This window comes from Macadamia integrifolia, chromosome 10, assembly GCF_013358625.1.
Source record: "Macadamia integrifolia cultivar HAES 741 chromosome 10, SCU_Mint_v3, whole genome shotgun sequence".
Lineage (NCBI taxonomy): Eukaryota > Viridiplantae > Streptophyta > Magnoliopsida > Proteales > Proteaceae > Macadamia > Macadamia integrifolia.
The window spans coordinates 32,501,698-32,517,556 of record NC_056566.1 but is presented as its reverse complement, the minus strand read 5'-3'; the positions used below and the strand labels follow the sequence as shown (position 1 = coordinate 32,517,556).

At 40.3% G+C, this 15,859-nt stretch overlaps 1 protein-coding gene across 3 annotated transcripts; it reads left to right on the top strand.

The window, feature by feature from the left end:
* The first annotated feature begins 2,214 nt into the window (after window positions 1-2,214).
* On the top strand, window positions 2,215-14,502 carry LOC122091399 (squamosa promoter-binding-like protein 1). Of its 3 annotated transcripts, XM_042661318.1 has the most exons (11): window positions 2,215-2,334; window positions 2,478-3,649; window positions 4,119-4,300; window positions 9,397-10,034; window positions 10,237-10,332; window positions 10,432-10,539; window positions 10,635-10,752; window positions 10,856-10,997; window positions 11,805-11,955; window positions 12,423-13,058; window positions 13,885-14,502. In XM_042661318.1, exons 2-11 carry the CDS (start codon window positions 3,045-3,047, stop codon window positions 14,338-14,340), a joined length of 3,132 nt encoding a protein of 1,043 aa, XP_042517252.1. In that variant the 5' UTR covers window positions 2,215-2,334; window positions 2,478-3,044; the 3' UTR covers window positions 14,341-14,502. The 3 variants fall into 3 exon arrangements, with proteins under 3 accessions (XP_042517252.1, XP_042517253.1, XP_042517251.1); XM_042661319.1 differs by lacking the exon at window positions 2,215-2,334 and having other exon boundaries at window positions 2,341-3,649; window positions 10,258-10,332; XM_042661317.1 differs by lacking the exon at window positions 2,215-2,334 and having other exon boundaries at window positions 2,341-3,649.
* Window positions 14,503-15,859: the final 1,357 nt, after the last annotated feature.

Here is a 15,859-nt window from a genome sequence, read left to right as displayed (position 1 = left end):
TGAAACCACATGTGAAGATGGAAGATAATAAAGTTTGATTTCCTCTCTTTCTTATTTATTTATTAAGACATTTTTTCAGTAAAAGGTAACAAGGTCTTGCTGTTTAAAATTAACAGAATATTTACACCGTTAACAATTAGGGAAGGGTTCCGTTCAAATCCTTAAATTCATGTGTAATTTATAGGAGGGTTGAAATCGTCTGCAATTCCGATCTCGTACAATTCTGTGCAATACCACCTTCAGGCGGTGACACGTGTATTGATACCAATACAATGGCCCAGATCTGATTTAAATGTCTTTTCACTGATTTAATGTTTTATTAGTTGTACCAGATCTGGGTCATTGTATTGGTATCAATACACGTGTCACCGCCTGAAGGTGGTATTGCACAGAATTGTACGAGATCGGAATTGCAGACGATTTTTATCCAAATTATAAAGGGAGGGCATACTTTTTCCAAGATTAATTTTTTTTGTTTTTTAAGTACAAGATATGATTGATACCAGATAAAAAAATAAAATAAACGATTTGATTCTGATTTCGACCTTTTATGGTTTGATCCGAATAAAAAAATTAGCTAATTAAGCGGAACCGCGCCGATTAACCCTTACATTTAAGAATTAGGTGAGATTAATGTGAAAGCGAAGAAAGGAAACGCAATGCCTAGAAGGTTGAAGGCTTCAATCAACCGTACTTCCGCTTCTTTTAAGGAATCCAGCGAACCCGTGATGAACGTGATTACCCAGTCACGAGAGAAACAGGTAAATCTATAAAAAGGGAAAGGAAATAAAAAATAAGGGCAATGGAGCATGGTTTGAGGAATCGCATCAGATTAGTTTGAGTCGGTTGGATCGAATTCGTACTGGTCTTATATGATGGAGTGTCAATTAATGGCAGCCCGATATGCCCCACCGTTAAAAATTTGAACCAGCTTAGCTTGATTAATAGGCAAGTTGTTTGTAGTTCGACGCTTTTATTAATTGATCGTTCTCGAATCCCGATGCAAAGGTGCTACTAGATGAAAAATAATCCTCTGTTTTTCTCATCCCTATTTTTCCTTGTTTTGCTACCTGCAGAACGCAATACGTGGACAACTTTAAGACCAACGCACCGGATGTAATAATCTTCACCCAATCTTGACCGTTGATCTCCTTGTTGTCCACATGTTATGTTTTGCAGGTAGCAAAACAAGGAAAATACATGGATGAGAAAAACAGAGGATTTTGATCCCTACTAGATGGGAGCACGATCAGGAATAACCATTTAATAGCCTAACTCAATGCAACATGTCTAAAGCCGTTTATAGTCTATTTAGAGTTCATCTAATAAGCCCGTTTACTAAGATGGATATCCATTTAGAGATAAAATATGCTATTTGTTCTTTTAAAGCCCGACTAAGATGGATTTGGATCCTCTATGACGCAACATGATATCCGGTGTGTATTCAACGCTTAGAAACCTCTTGGGTTGCCCACTTTGGGTTCCGTGCCAAGGTATTTTTAGTCATTTGATACACGCCGAACACCATGTTGCGCCATAGAGGAGTTGAATCCAACTAAGACGTGTTTAACCAGATTAAATACTAGTATCCAATCGACCATTTATAAATGAGATCATGTATAACATACGAGGAATTACTTAAAAAGAACCGATCATGATGTAAGGTCTTAGAATGGGGAAGCTTGATTAGATCTGACCGGTTGACACCCCTATAGTATCAAATACCAATTCTTAACCTATCGCTGGATCAATATGGACAAATGGTAATAAGGTAAGAAAACCAATTTATTTATTTTTTAATGACAACTAGGGTATTTCTGTCTGATCTATGATTTCAAGTATGGGTATTATATCGGCCGTATCATATTAGTATTGGTTGAGACTGATCCCTGACCCTTGACTGATCCAGACCAGTTACCTGTATCGTTTTAAGGTGAAACAGTAAGAAAATTGTACTTAAAAAAAAAAAAGAAGTGCAAAACCAACTGATACATGCGGGTCTGATTCGATCCGATAGAATCCAATCCTGAATTGGTATTGGATCGGATTGCCGATACTGACACCAATACCGATACCATCCCCTAAATCCATGGTCTGATCAAGGCTAATACGAGCCAATTCGGGCCGATTTAGCCCTGTCCGATCCCGAGACAGGGTTAACGGCTTAAAGCAATTTAAAAGTTAAAAACCAGTGGTCTGGGTGTGTGAGTATCCATCTATCTTGTGTCCGTGTAGTTTTTGACCGCAACAGAGGCACAGACCGCAGAGCGAACGACACGGCGTGGGCTTAGGATTCCAACTGAATAGGGACCGGAGGCATCATAAATGAATAAAGTACCTTACCGCTTCTGTTTCCTCTCTCAAGTCTTCTGAATAGCTTTTTTGTATCCTCTCTGAATATAGCTTTATATGTGAGCTACAAGCCCACAACTACTACTGATAGCTCTCAATTTATTGTTGCCGGCGCTACTCTCCAGGTTCTCCGTCACACTATATGGTCTTGCCGGCGATTTCCTTTAGGTGATTGATGTTCTTCCTCAAAATTCACTACTCTTGGCGATTAATTTCCCGACTGCATTAGTGTATTTTCCTTTTATTTCCACCTCCTTGTTCTGTTTGCTTGATGAAGTTTCGTGTAGAGCTTGATTATTGTCTTTCATGTTCATGGTGGTAGAAATCAAGTTTCGTTCTTGTTGACTTTTGAGGGAATTTTGGGTGGCTATTGGAGTTTGTTGGCATGTGGATTGCTCTTGTTTGGATCCATGGATATGGTGGTGTTATTTGTTTAGATTTCTGGGGATGTACCGAAGCGGATTAGGAGAAGCCTAAGGTTTATGACTGATCGGTGTTTCTGATCTTTAACTTCTACTGGGGTTTGGTTTTTGGGTTACTAGGGTTTCTGTTGCAGTTGGACTCACTGAGTTGTTTTTAAGTTTGCCTTTTGAATTTTGGTATGATAGGCACAGCTCCACTTCCCTTATGTTTAGTTTAGGAGCGGGATCTGCCCAAGATAAGTTATTTTCTGAATTTTTTGGGCTAAATCAATGGAGACCAACAATGGGGCTGACACTCGACATTTTTACCATCAGAATGCGTCCAATTTTATGTTGAAGGAGAAGGAATTGATGGGGGTTGGGAAAAAGGGTTTTGAATGGGATTTGAATGATTGGAAATGGGATGGAGATCTTTTCGTTGCTAGCCCATTGAATTCTGTCCCCCCGTCCGATTGCAAGAGCAGACAGTTGCTACCAGTCGGTTCGAGAATCCATGAAGCTGGTGCTTTGTCAAATGGTTCGTCTTCTAGTTCCCATGACACAAATCCAGGTAGCGAGAGAGGAAACAGAGAACTGGAAAAGCGGAGGAGGGTTGTCATGGATGGAGATGAAGAAGGGTCCCTCACTCTGAAACTTGGTGGGCATGTTTATCCAATCACAGAAGGGGAGATTGCCAATCATGTTGGGAAAAATGGAAAGACCAAATTGCTTCAGACTTCTTTGAACCGTGCGGTTTGTCAGGTGGAGGATTGTGGTGCTGACCTTAGCAATGCCAAGCCCTACTACAGAAGGCACAAGGTCTGTGAAACACATTCTAAGGTCAGCAGTGCACTAGTAGGGAATGTTATGCAGCGGTTTTGTCAGCAGTGCAGCAGGTAAATGTTCAATTGAAGCTTGCTTTGTAGTGCTTATTGTTCTCTGGGAAATATAGAACTGTTGGGCTCTATGCTTTTCCATATGATGATAATGGACGCATTTTCCAGACAAGTCCAATATACGGGCAGTATGAGACTATGAGCAGCATCCAGAAATCACGATAAGCACCTTCCATTTATTTGCCATTGGAGCAAAAATTATGGCTTAGTATAAAAATCTTATGAGGCCATATCGCTGATAATCTCAGTATTCCAAAATTTGATAAGCCCTTCCATTTATGTGCCATTGGAGTAAAATATATGGTTTAGTATCAAAATCTTATGAGGCCACACTGCGGATAATCTCAGTATTCTAAATTTTTTATGTGAAGGTTTTTTGCCATTAAAACACTGGGTAGTGGTTTTATTGTGGAAGTTGTGCTTGCAAAGTTTCTTGTTTATGGTTAGATGCTACTTTGTATCTGGGCAGGTTTCATGTACTTCAAGAGTTTGATGAAGGGAAGAGAAGTTGTCGGAGACGTTTGGCAGGCCATAATAGACGGAGGAGAAAAACACACCTTGATGCTGTTGTGAATGGCAGTGCCCTGAATGATGATCGGGCTTGTAATTATCTCTTGATAAGTCTACTACGAATCCTGTCCAATATTCACTGTAAGTACCTTAGCTTTTGTTCTTCAATTGTAAAAGTTGCTTGCTTCTATATCAAGATGTTGAGCTGTTGATACTCACTTCTGTGTATAAGCTTTGTTGCCAATTCATTTGGTTTATCTCAACATTAATTCTGCTTTGCTGCTCTTAGTGGTCACTTGAAAATTCCTTATTTTCATCAAGCACGCTTATGAAGAGAGGAGAGGAAGTTTCTGTGTGGATAAAGGATGGTGTATGAGACAATGACTTTGCTTAGCTATTTATGCAAACATGATAACTTACTGCCCTTCAGGTTCATATTGCACTATATGGTAAAATGATCAACAGTAGGATTTTCACTCATCAAACCAGCATAAGTCAACTGTGGACTGTGGAGTCCTTTCTCTATTGATCCTACAGCTTCTTCTTACTCTTGGGATTAATATACAGTTCTTTCTCTTTTGATGCCTACAGCCATGTGATTGATATAAAGTGAAGGTGTACAACAATATTGGCTAACCACTTCTTGGTTTCGCTCATCATTGAACATTCTCCATATAGAAAACTTTAAGAATTTAAGGAAATATGTTTTGGTGAACCTGAATACCCTCTTTAGTAGTAATGTTGTACTTCCTGGCTGTACCATCCAAATTACTCACAAATTTGGATTCAACGGCTATTCCCTGAAGCTAGCCTTCTCCTTCATGAACCACATTGTCCTTTTTACCATATATGCTTCGTTCATTGTCCTCAAAATTGAACCACCTGCTCCCCTCCTTGTTTGGTTTGCATATTGAAGCTTTGTGAACAAAGTGGAATTCTTTTAGATCCATCTCTGTTATTCCAAAGAACTTCCCTCTTCAAGTGATCAACAACAGAAGTGGAACCACGGAAGCAACGGAAGGTGGTTAAATTTTTCAAGGACTCTTTCTGGACTTAGTTTTCTCTTTTGGATAGATTAGCCCTTGACACAGCCAGCCAACCCAGATCCCAAATTGGGAATGGAGGAATAGTTTGGCTGCAACACTGGCCCATATCTAAGCTACTTCCCTAACAATCCAGTGGCTGAATAGTTTTCTGGTTCTCAGTTTAGCAGCCTGGGATGGGGGGAAAGGAAAGAAAAATGGAAAAAAGAGAGATAAGTTAGGAAGGAGAGGTCGACGGGGAGGAAGAAGGGAAGAGAGAAAGAAGAGGGAGATGTGCTGTCTAAGGAGACAAGAAAGAAAAAAAAGAGGGAAGAGATCAGTTTGATAGGAGAGGGGAAGAGGGAGGGAGGAAGAGGCCTTACCCAACTTGCATATTATGTGGTCTCTCTCTTCTCAAATTCATTTTTTTTTTCCCTTTTCATGGCAACCAAACATAGACTAAATCTAAGACTCCTTACATGATTTCAAGGAGTCAAGAGAGTTATTTAAGAAGGCCCACAAGATCCCCAAATCACAATAAAATAAATCCTAAAATAATGGGCCCCACTATTAATATTAAGTACAACAAATTATCTGAACTAAATGGAGTTAGTACATGGATCCTTGCCCTCCAATGATCCAATCAGCTCTATTTGAGGTCATACTTGATACTTGCCACTAGTATTAAGTACTTGATTAAAATACTAATTTCATATTACCCCTTTAAAACCTCCAGTTTTGGGCTGTATAATTATCAGTCCATACCCAATAGACGTCAATATAGGAATGATTTTTGGACCGGGACTGCAATATCCTTTTCCATCTCATCAGTTTCTTTCTCAAATCACTCCCTTACTGAGTCCCAAGCAGTCTGAACTTTTTGGCAACCCAATTTCGAAGAAAGCAAGTTTTTAATTGTACATTTTGGGTCTCACTATTTGGGATAATCTTACCTTGCTAGAATTAATTCTCAAACCGCTGACAGCCTTAAGGTATAAAATGGTATAATGTAGAACCAGTCCACAACTAGGAACTAATTCCACAGCAGGATCACTAATGATAGAATCTGATCACCGAAGAAGACAACAGTAGCAGAAGGGGGTTTGTTTGCCTCTCTGATAATGGATTTTCCATAGAATGATAAAGAGGAACTAAGAATAAAACAGAAAAATAGAGAGGAAGGATATGTAGGTATCTCACCGAAAGTAGAGAAGGTATCCCACCTATCTCCACAAGGGCCTCTCACCCAAACTATTTCTCACAGAATCCAGCATAAGCTTTCCATTTTTTTCTTAACTTCAAATCGTAGAGGGATAGTCCCCTTTTTTTATATTTATAATAGGGAAAAACAATTACAAGCTAACTCTCCATGTGTGGATGAGATTTCTAGATACACTTCAAATAAAATCCCAATAATAATGGAAACTAATCCTAGGTTGCCTTCCAATTACATAATTAAATAAATCCTAAATAGAACAAATCCCAATAGAAACCTATCTAATTATACAGTGTTAGGAGTCCTTCATGTATTGGCAATTGAGTCTTCAATTTGTATTCACTAGCTGGTGGTGGGGCCACTTGATGACACAATATCCTCCCGATTGATCAGCTCAATTTTGGAAAATAATCCTTCATGACAGGCTGGTCGATAGCTATCAGAAAAAAATTCTCATTGAATAACTGTGATCTCCTACTTTAATTCAGGAAATAAATCTGCTTAAACTGCTCTGCTGATAGCTATTATTTCTCCCAACTATGCTGCTGGTCGAACTCTTCTCTGGGCAGCATCAATATCTCCTTATGCTAATTAGACATCTTCCCAAATCTCCAACTAATAAGGAAGATCGTTAGCTATCCTTGGCCCTCACGAGATCTGTTCTAGAGCCCAATCTTGAGGTGTACAATAGTTCTCTCACAAGTTTAAATGAAGTGCTCTTGAGCCTTTTTGGTTGGTATCAAACCCTTGAACAACTCTCCCGCAACCTTGGCTGCAACCTACTCAAAGGGACTTTGGTATACTTAAGTGTCAGTCATTAAAAAATAGTTCTTTTTTTTTTTTTGGTTTTTTTTTTTTGGGGGGGGGGTGAAGGGAGGTGATTTTAAAATAGTATAATATGGGGAATCATTCGCCGAAGCAAGGGATTTTTCTTTTTCAATGAATCCTAGGCACGAATAATAAGAGTCGTCCTTTTAATCAGACGCGACTAAAAGGCAAGCCCGAAATCACCTACCTTTGGCTTCGGGTCTAGAACCAACCAAATAAGGGAAAGGCAGGTGATTGAGACAGTGTACTCCACTTTCACAAGAGTATGAAGAGGGATCTATATGCTGCTTGCTTATATTGGCATCTTATATGCCAAACCAATATCAGGTAGATAAACAGTATATATAATGAGGAGAGAGACTGTGAGACGGAAGCACACACTTGCTTCCTTTTCCCATATAACTTTACAAATATTGATAGATAGAACTACATATAAACATACATACGTACAAAAATACATACAGAATTATGAAAAGGAAAAACTAAATATCACTATACCTTGTGACAGTCGGTGCTTCCACTAAACTAATCTTCCTAGTGTCGAAAATGACATTTACTGAGCATGGAATGAATCAGTGGTTTTTTTTTTAATAAAAGATTCTGAATGGTGATAACTTAGAAGTCATGGTCAATTGACTTATTTTTGGTGGAAGAGATTTACTATCACAATGTTCTAAAATTTCACTCAATAAAAAGATGTACAAAGCATAGCTGTCATGACACCAAGAAGATGGCAGGTCCCTATGCAGCGCGTTATAGACACTTAATAGACCAAGGCATGCAGAATGTGGGTCAAGTTTATGCCCTTCAGGATCTGGACCTTCTTTGGTTAGGTACTTAAGTCAAATGCCTTTCAGGCATCTACTTGCATAATTGATGTTGAAGAAGACTTTAATTTGTAGCAACAGTCCTGTAACAGGATGGGTAATTATAGAACTGAAAGAAGAGAAAACTCTAAAAGGAGGCTTGGACAATATGTGTGGACATGGTCTTGTGGTCGAGTGCTTGCTCTCCTTCCTTCTTCATTTCCCAGTTCTGGTTTGGTGGTGTTGTACAAGAGAAAGGAACATATAAACTAAAATCTCTTATTTTCTATCCAATGATCTTAAGTAATTTAACAGTGCGTTTCGTTACACTATTCATAACATGCAATAGTATCAAACCTGGCCAAGGCAGAGAGGCAACATGCTGTCAACCTAGGTTGGCACCATATTGATGAATTCTTGGAAAGTTGCCACCTTGTATATGGTACAGCAATTGAAGGCACACTTGCAACTTCCCAGCAGATCTCAACCTTGCCTCTCATGTCTCTTGTATTCTACCCTTAGTTGGGTAGTAATTGGGTTGTTTTTTTTTCTTTTCTCTCTCTGCTTGTTAAAGTGCAGTTCAGCGGTGTGGTTTTCAATTATTGCCTCATCTGCTTCTACTTGTCCCTTTAATTGGTTGTCTGCAATTCCTTTTCTTATGATATTGTTTTTCTCTTATTTGATCATCATTTTAGTTATTTAGTGCTTATTTTTCATTGGGTCATTTGGGACCCAGTAAAAGGCATGGCTCTGCCGCTCATAGTTCGCTGTTTGATTGGTTCATGAACTGAGGGGATCAAATTAAATATTTCTCTGAGACTATGCTTGCTAATATTGGTGCCTGGGTCACTGCTGAGGACTTGACATAGATCAGTTATCACAATAGCTGAGGCAGTCAAAATTGGGTTTACTCTGGCAGTTACTGTTTCTCTTGCAACCCAAACATGGCAACGCAACTGTTGAAGCTCTCTCTTCTGTAGAGTAGAGAGAAAAAAAAGGGAGGGGGGGAGGGAGATAGATGATATGTTGCTGCTCTATGTTTTTGAGTAATTTGAAAGATCTAAAGACTGACTTGATTGAATATGATTATAGAAGGTGTTTGAATACGATGTGAACTTACTGGATTGCTTTTAACTTTACCCAATTGTAACCTATCATTTTTAGCGTTTCTTGCGGATTTTTTTTTTTGGGGGGGGGGTGTACTTGTTTGGTATGTGTTTGTGATACTTTGAATTGTTGTGCTTCCACATTTTCCTTGACTAGTTCTTTGACGTTGCTGGTGTCCTCTCTCTCTCTCTCTCTCCTTTTATTTTAAGTGATAGCCATATTATTCTGGCAGTTGATCATACCTTCTATGAATTGCAGCAAACAGTTCAGATCAGGCAAAGGATCAAGATCTACTGTCTCATTTTTTGAGGAACCTTGCCAGCCTTGACAGTACGCTTGATGGGAGAAGCATATCTGCAATCCTACAGGAATCCCAAGACATGGTGAAGATTGGGACTTCTGCTGGGACATCATCAGAAGTGGCACCAAGTTTGCTCTCGAATGAGCGAGAAGCTTCTAGACATTTGGGCTCAACAACTAGATTCAACAGAAGTACTGGTGCTCAAGGCTCTCAAATTGGGCATATTGACCAATATGTTGATTTAGCAACATCTGAGGTGCCACAGAACAGAACTAGTACAGGTGATCATGGTGGACATCAAACTATAATGCCTCCAAAACCCACAACTTTGTTTCCAATAAGAGACAGCCTTCCAGCCAAGGCAGCGGTCCCACAGTTTACTAGTGGGAGGGTCAAATTAAACAACATTGATCTGAATAACATCTATAATGACTCACAAGATTGCATAGAAGACATAAATAGCTTACCAGTCACTGGACTTGATTGCCCTTCTTGGATACAGCAGGACACTCACCAGTCAAGCCTACCTCAAGCAAGTGGGAATTCAGTTTCACTATCTGCGCATTCGCCATCTAGTTTAAGTGGAGTTGCTCAGGTATATTTGTTTGGAATCGTAGATCCATTGGTTACCTCTGCTACATGAATATGGTGTGGTCTTCTTTATCGTCTTATGTTATTTTTGTGCCAACTATGATGGCAATAATTTCTGTAAGAGTAGTTTAATTTCACAACACTTATTCTAAGTCTCCCTCATTCTGTGTGAAGCATTCCCATGTTACTTAGAAATAACCTTGCAGAATTTTTACTTTAAATTACAGAACCGGACAAATCGAATTGTATTCAAACTCTTTGGCAAAGACCCAAGTGATTTTCCTCTTATTTTGCGATCACAGGTACTTTCAGGCCGTGATTTTTTTTTTCTTTTCTTATATTCAGACAGCTTTACTCCCACCTCCCAATTTCCTGCTGTTTGAGTACTTTAAATTTTGCAGATCCTTGATTGGTTATCCCACAGTCCTACGGACATAGAAAGCTTCATCAGACCTGGTTGTGTTATTCTAACAATTTATCTTCATATGGCTGAGTCCACATGGGAAGAGGTATACTGCATGTGTATTGATGTCAAGATGTAGAATGCTAAGCTTGTCCTTTTTGGAAAACAAAAATGATTTTCTCGCTTTCTTTCCGAGTACAGATATGCGGTGATCTGAGATCTACTTTAAGTAGGCTTTTGGATGCCTCTGATGACACTTTCTGGAGAACGGGATGGGTGTATGCTAGGTTGAAGCATCAAATAGCTTTCATCTATGATGGTTAGTTGGAAATTTTTTGTTGGATTGTCCTTTTTTGTCTGTTTTATAATTAAAGTACCTGATGAGAGGTTGAGGTCTCTTTTGCTGTGTCTCTATGCTGCAGGTCAGGTTGTTCTAGACACATCATTTCCTCTCAGAAGTCAAAATTGTTGCAGGATAACTAGCATCATACCAATTGCAGCTTCTGTGTCGGAGAAAACTCGGTTCACTGTTAAAGGATTTAATTTGTCTCAGCCCACCATGAGGTTGTCTGCCATACTTTTATTAATGTCTTCTGCCTCTTTTCTCTGAGGGAAGATTGTTGTCATTTCAGTTTTTTTTTGGTTTGTTTCAAAGTCTTGAGTTTCTGTCTTTCCCTCTCTTTTGGTTGGTATTTTTCTTGGAGGGGCCCCACCGGGGGGGGGATGTTGGTTTGGTTGGTCAGATCAGTGTTTTAATACCAGGACCAGATTGTAGGACCATCACCAGGCATGTTTTGTGTAGGTTTGACTCTCAGTTTCAAAACCTAGACATGGTTGGTTGGGAATTTCTCCCTGAAGGAAAAATTATATCCATTAATTTGTTATACTATATAGAAAATAACTGCTCCATGGCTATACAGGCATCTTTGACAACACCACAGCATTCTGGAATAGTGGGACCTGCCTGGTTTTGTGGTAGAAACTCCCATAATGTCAATGGGTCTGTTATAGTTGTCATGGCGTCACCTTAGACGCCTCAGTCACCTTACGTCCAGGCCCCCTCCAATGTCTTGGGTTGCCTAGATGCCATGACAACTATCTGTATCTCTGTATCACTAGCATTCCTTACAAAAGATAATGTCTTTGTGTTTGCCTCCCTTAAATTCCGTAAACATAACATGCTATTGCATATTCTCTTTTCTGTTGACATTTGTTGACCTGCTTCAACCTGATGGTTGAATTTAGTCTACTTTACCCGGTTCCACGTCCGACACTGGGTATGGTTGTACACATTTTGGCCTGGTAATTAGAAAGAGACTGATTACCGAAAAAGAAAATTACAAAAGAGACTGAATATCTCCTTATTTTCAGGTTACTCTGTGCACTTGAAGGACAGTATCTGGTTGAGGAAAATACTTATGACTTGGTAGTGGGCACTGATACCACCAAGGAGCACGTTGAGCTCCAGAGCCTCACCTTCCATTGCTCTATTCCTGATGTAATGGGAAGAGGATTTATTGAGGTACAATTATCTACTTGTGCACTTGTGAAACTTGTTATTTCTCGTAAACTCTTTTATCTTAATCCTTTTACCAATGAGCTATGCTATAGACTGTAATAGTGGTGCATAGATGTTTAGTCGTCTGTAGCTCACATGTTTTGGTGGTGGGAGAAGGATGGGTTCATCAATTTATTTATGGATTCTACAAGTCTTTTCTGTCATAAATTAATTGAACTGCCTTTCTTTTCTGATCTTTCCTGAAATGTGACTTTCCTCGTCAGTCCAAGTGTGCAATGAATTAGTCGTAACACCTAACAGTGTGCAGACACATCATCTGTATCTGTATGCTGTTCTAGTGTACTTCTGGTGTACGATATAATATGCATTGATCTCTCTCTGTCTCTCTCTCTCTCTTTTTCACTTGTTCACTTGCTCTCGCTCTAAAACTTCTGTTTGCTGATGATTCTGGTTGTTTGAAACCCATCCAGGTTGAAGACCATGGTCTCGGTGGAGCCTTCTTTCCTTTCATTGTTGCCGAGCAGGATGTATGTTCTGAGATCCGTATGCTGGAGAGTGTAATAGAGGTGTCTGAGACTGATAACAATGTTGAGGGAACTATTGAAATGGAAGCAAAGAATCAAGCTATGGACTTTATACATGAAATGGGATGGTTGCTTCATAGGAGTCGTCTGAGGTCTAGACTGGGTCAAATGGACCCTAACTTGGTCGTCTTTCCTTTCAAACGTTTCAGGTGGATCATGGAGTTCTCCATGGATCATAGTTGGTGTGCTGTAGTCAAGAGACTCCTTGACATTCTGTTTGATGGAAGTGTGGATGCCAGTGAGTATCCTTCTGTTGAGCTTGCATTATCAGAGATGGGCCTCCTCCACAGAGCTGTGCGGAAAAATCGTAGGCCAGTGGTGGAACTGTTGTTGGGATACATACCGGGTGAAGTTTTGGACAGGGCAGGATCTGGAAAAAGGCAACTGGTTGACCAAGGCTCTGATAACTTCTTGTTTAGACCAGATGTTGTTGGCCCTGCAGGTTTGACGCCTCTTCATATTGCAGCCAGTAGGGATGGCTGTGAGAGTATTCTAGATGCGTTGACTGATGATCCTGGATTGGTATATCTTTAAATCTCGTTATTTACAAATCTGAATAGTTTTAATTTAGCTATGGTATAGAATTTCCTGAATGAGGAAGAAATCAATAATCTGGCACGATGCATATGCTAGCCCCTTACCTCAACTGAACCAGTGATCAGCACATCTTTGAAAGGTGTCATCCACAATGGTAGATAGCTATCCAGCCAATCTTGGATATCAGGCTGTGTTGTCACTTGGCAGCTTCTTTGGCAGTAAAAAAGGCGTATCCAATGCATGAGGCTCCTGCCACTGCAGGGTCTGGGGAGGGTCATAATGTACGCAGCCTTACCCCCACTTCGCGGAGAGGATGTTTCCGGAAACATTTTTCCAGCATCATTCTCTTGTTTTGTAAGTTTTACTGAAAAGCAGCCTGCCTTGTGGCAGAAGAATGTTGGACTCATATTTTGACAGCTGAAGTACTTTGATTGGGAAAAAGTCAAATGCATCCCTACCCACATGCTTGAGGTGGGCCTGAAATTTTACTTGTATCCAAGCCAAAGGCTTCCCTATCTATCCAACTGTCCGAATGGCCACATCATTCATGCAGTGGCTCTAATCACTATTCTAAACATGGGCCATCTGTGTAACGACCATCCACCATACCTTTACCCTATATGATCCAGCTGTCTGATCGGCCAACCATTTGTGGAGTGGCTCAGAGCACCAGTCTAGTCACGGATTGCTTGTCTATTGGGCTTTCTACTGAGCCTTCCCATCGTCATACTGTTTCTTGTGACTTTCATATTTGAACGCACTGTTGTTGTTTGTTTTACCTTTCTATGATGCTGACAATGGTGTTCTTCAGGTGGGAGTTCAAGCATGGAAGGGTGCTCGCGATAACACAGGTTTCACACCGGAAGATTATGCCCGTCTGAGGGGCCATTACTCCTACATCCATCTGGTTCATAGAAAAGTTAGTAAGAAATCGGAAGCTGGGCATGTAATCCTCAACATGCCTACAGCCTTTTCAGATTGCAGCACTAACAAGAAAGAAACGGATGGGCTGAACTTAGGCAAAGTTTCTGGCTTTGAAATCGAAAAGACGCCGTTGGGAGTGACGCAGCGGTACTGCAATCTGTGCGATCAGCGGCTGGTCTATGGTAACTCCAGGAGATTGCTGGCATACAGACCAGCTATGCTGTCAATGGTGGCCATTGCTGCAGTCTGCGTGTGTGTGTCCCTGCTATTCAAAAGCCAACCTGAAGTTGTGTGTGTGTTCCACCCCTTTGTGTGGGAATTATTGGATTATGGAGCAATCTAAGCTGACACCTGTTTGATCGAATTGGAATATGTATTAGTTTTATAGGCTGTAAATTGAGTTACTGTGTAGAAACAGGAACTATGAATGGACATAGATCCTGCTTATGTATCCTGTACACTTTTAACTGTTGTTTCACTAATTAATAGGTGCTCCTGTTCAAAATTCTGAGTTCCCCTCCTTGGTGGGGAGGAGATGGATTGGTTTCTGCAAGAGGGTGTCGGGAGTAGCATAATTTTATTTCATGGGCCAGCACTTTGAGAACTTAAAGCTTGCCACTCATCATGTCAATCAGGAAAAAAACGCAGGGGTGTTAGTTCAAAATTTCATCCCTGGTGAGTCTCACTATTTATTCGATGTCTGGGAAAGAACAGTCTGGACATAGAGGGGGCAAGAAAAAGGGAGACATCAAAAGAACAGTTTGAAATGATCGCAGAGACCGTTGGTATGTGGCACCTCTAACCATGGGCAAGATGATCATTTCTTCATCATCTTTACTCGTCGAGTGGTAATCGAAGAAATGAGTCTTGACTAGCTATGGGAAGGCCAGTGAGTGAATATGATCAGATGGAGAAAAATGCTGCATCGGTTGCTTGAGAGCACCGCCAGCAAACCTGATGTCTGGACCATGAACACTAGTCTTAGCTTTTCAGCAACGAGGGTCAGATCGAGATGATGGAGAGATGGTGTAAGAAGTTCTGCAGCTATGGAATTGAGCCAGACACAAGGGTCGGATCTGTGCTTGTGGGAAGAAAAGAATGTATGATAAGATGTCATCTGTGATGGAGTACATGCGCAAGCTGTCCTTGGACTTACAACTATGTGATTGAGGCCTTTGAAGATGTTGGGGATGCAAAACCCATGGGAGTCTACATGTGATCGATTGCATGCAGAGGGGAATCGAGTCCAAGACATTCTGCTGCCTTATTAATGGCTAGGCTAACACTGGTCTCTTGGCTGGTAAGTTTTGGAGATACCTGAGAATACTTCATTTTTATAGCAGTGATTCCTGCATATGCAAATGCAAAGGATTTGATGGAGATGTAAAGAGTTATTCAAGCTAATGAAGGATGAGCAATGTCCCCCTATTTCCTCAACATACTCTGTTATGGAGGAAACGTAGAGAATAGAAGGAATGAATGACAAGATTTTTCATTTGGAGCAGGAGAACCAAGAGATGATTGCCAATGGCTTAGAAGTTGGAGAATCTGATGGACTTAACTGGGTGAGATCTGATAGAGAATGCAGAATGGAACAGTTTACTGTTGTTGATTCAGATTTTACTGATTTGCCTTATGAAAATAATACCGGGCTGCATTAAGAAGCTTGCCACAACAATCAGGTAAAGGTAATCGAACAATTATTTTTGAACTAGGTTGACTGTAGTAAGCCTTTCTGTGTACAGTATTTGTTGTAGGAAACACAGATATTTACCTCATTTCTTGAACCAGTGATCCAAATATATATAAAACAGCTCACTAGAACAGAAAAAATCAGTTTAATTGGATTATTTGGACCACCG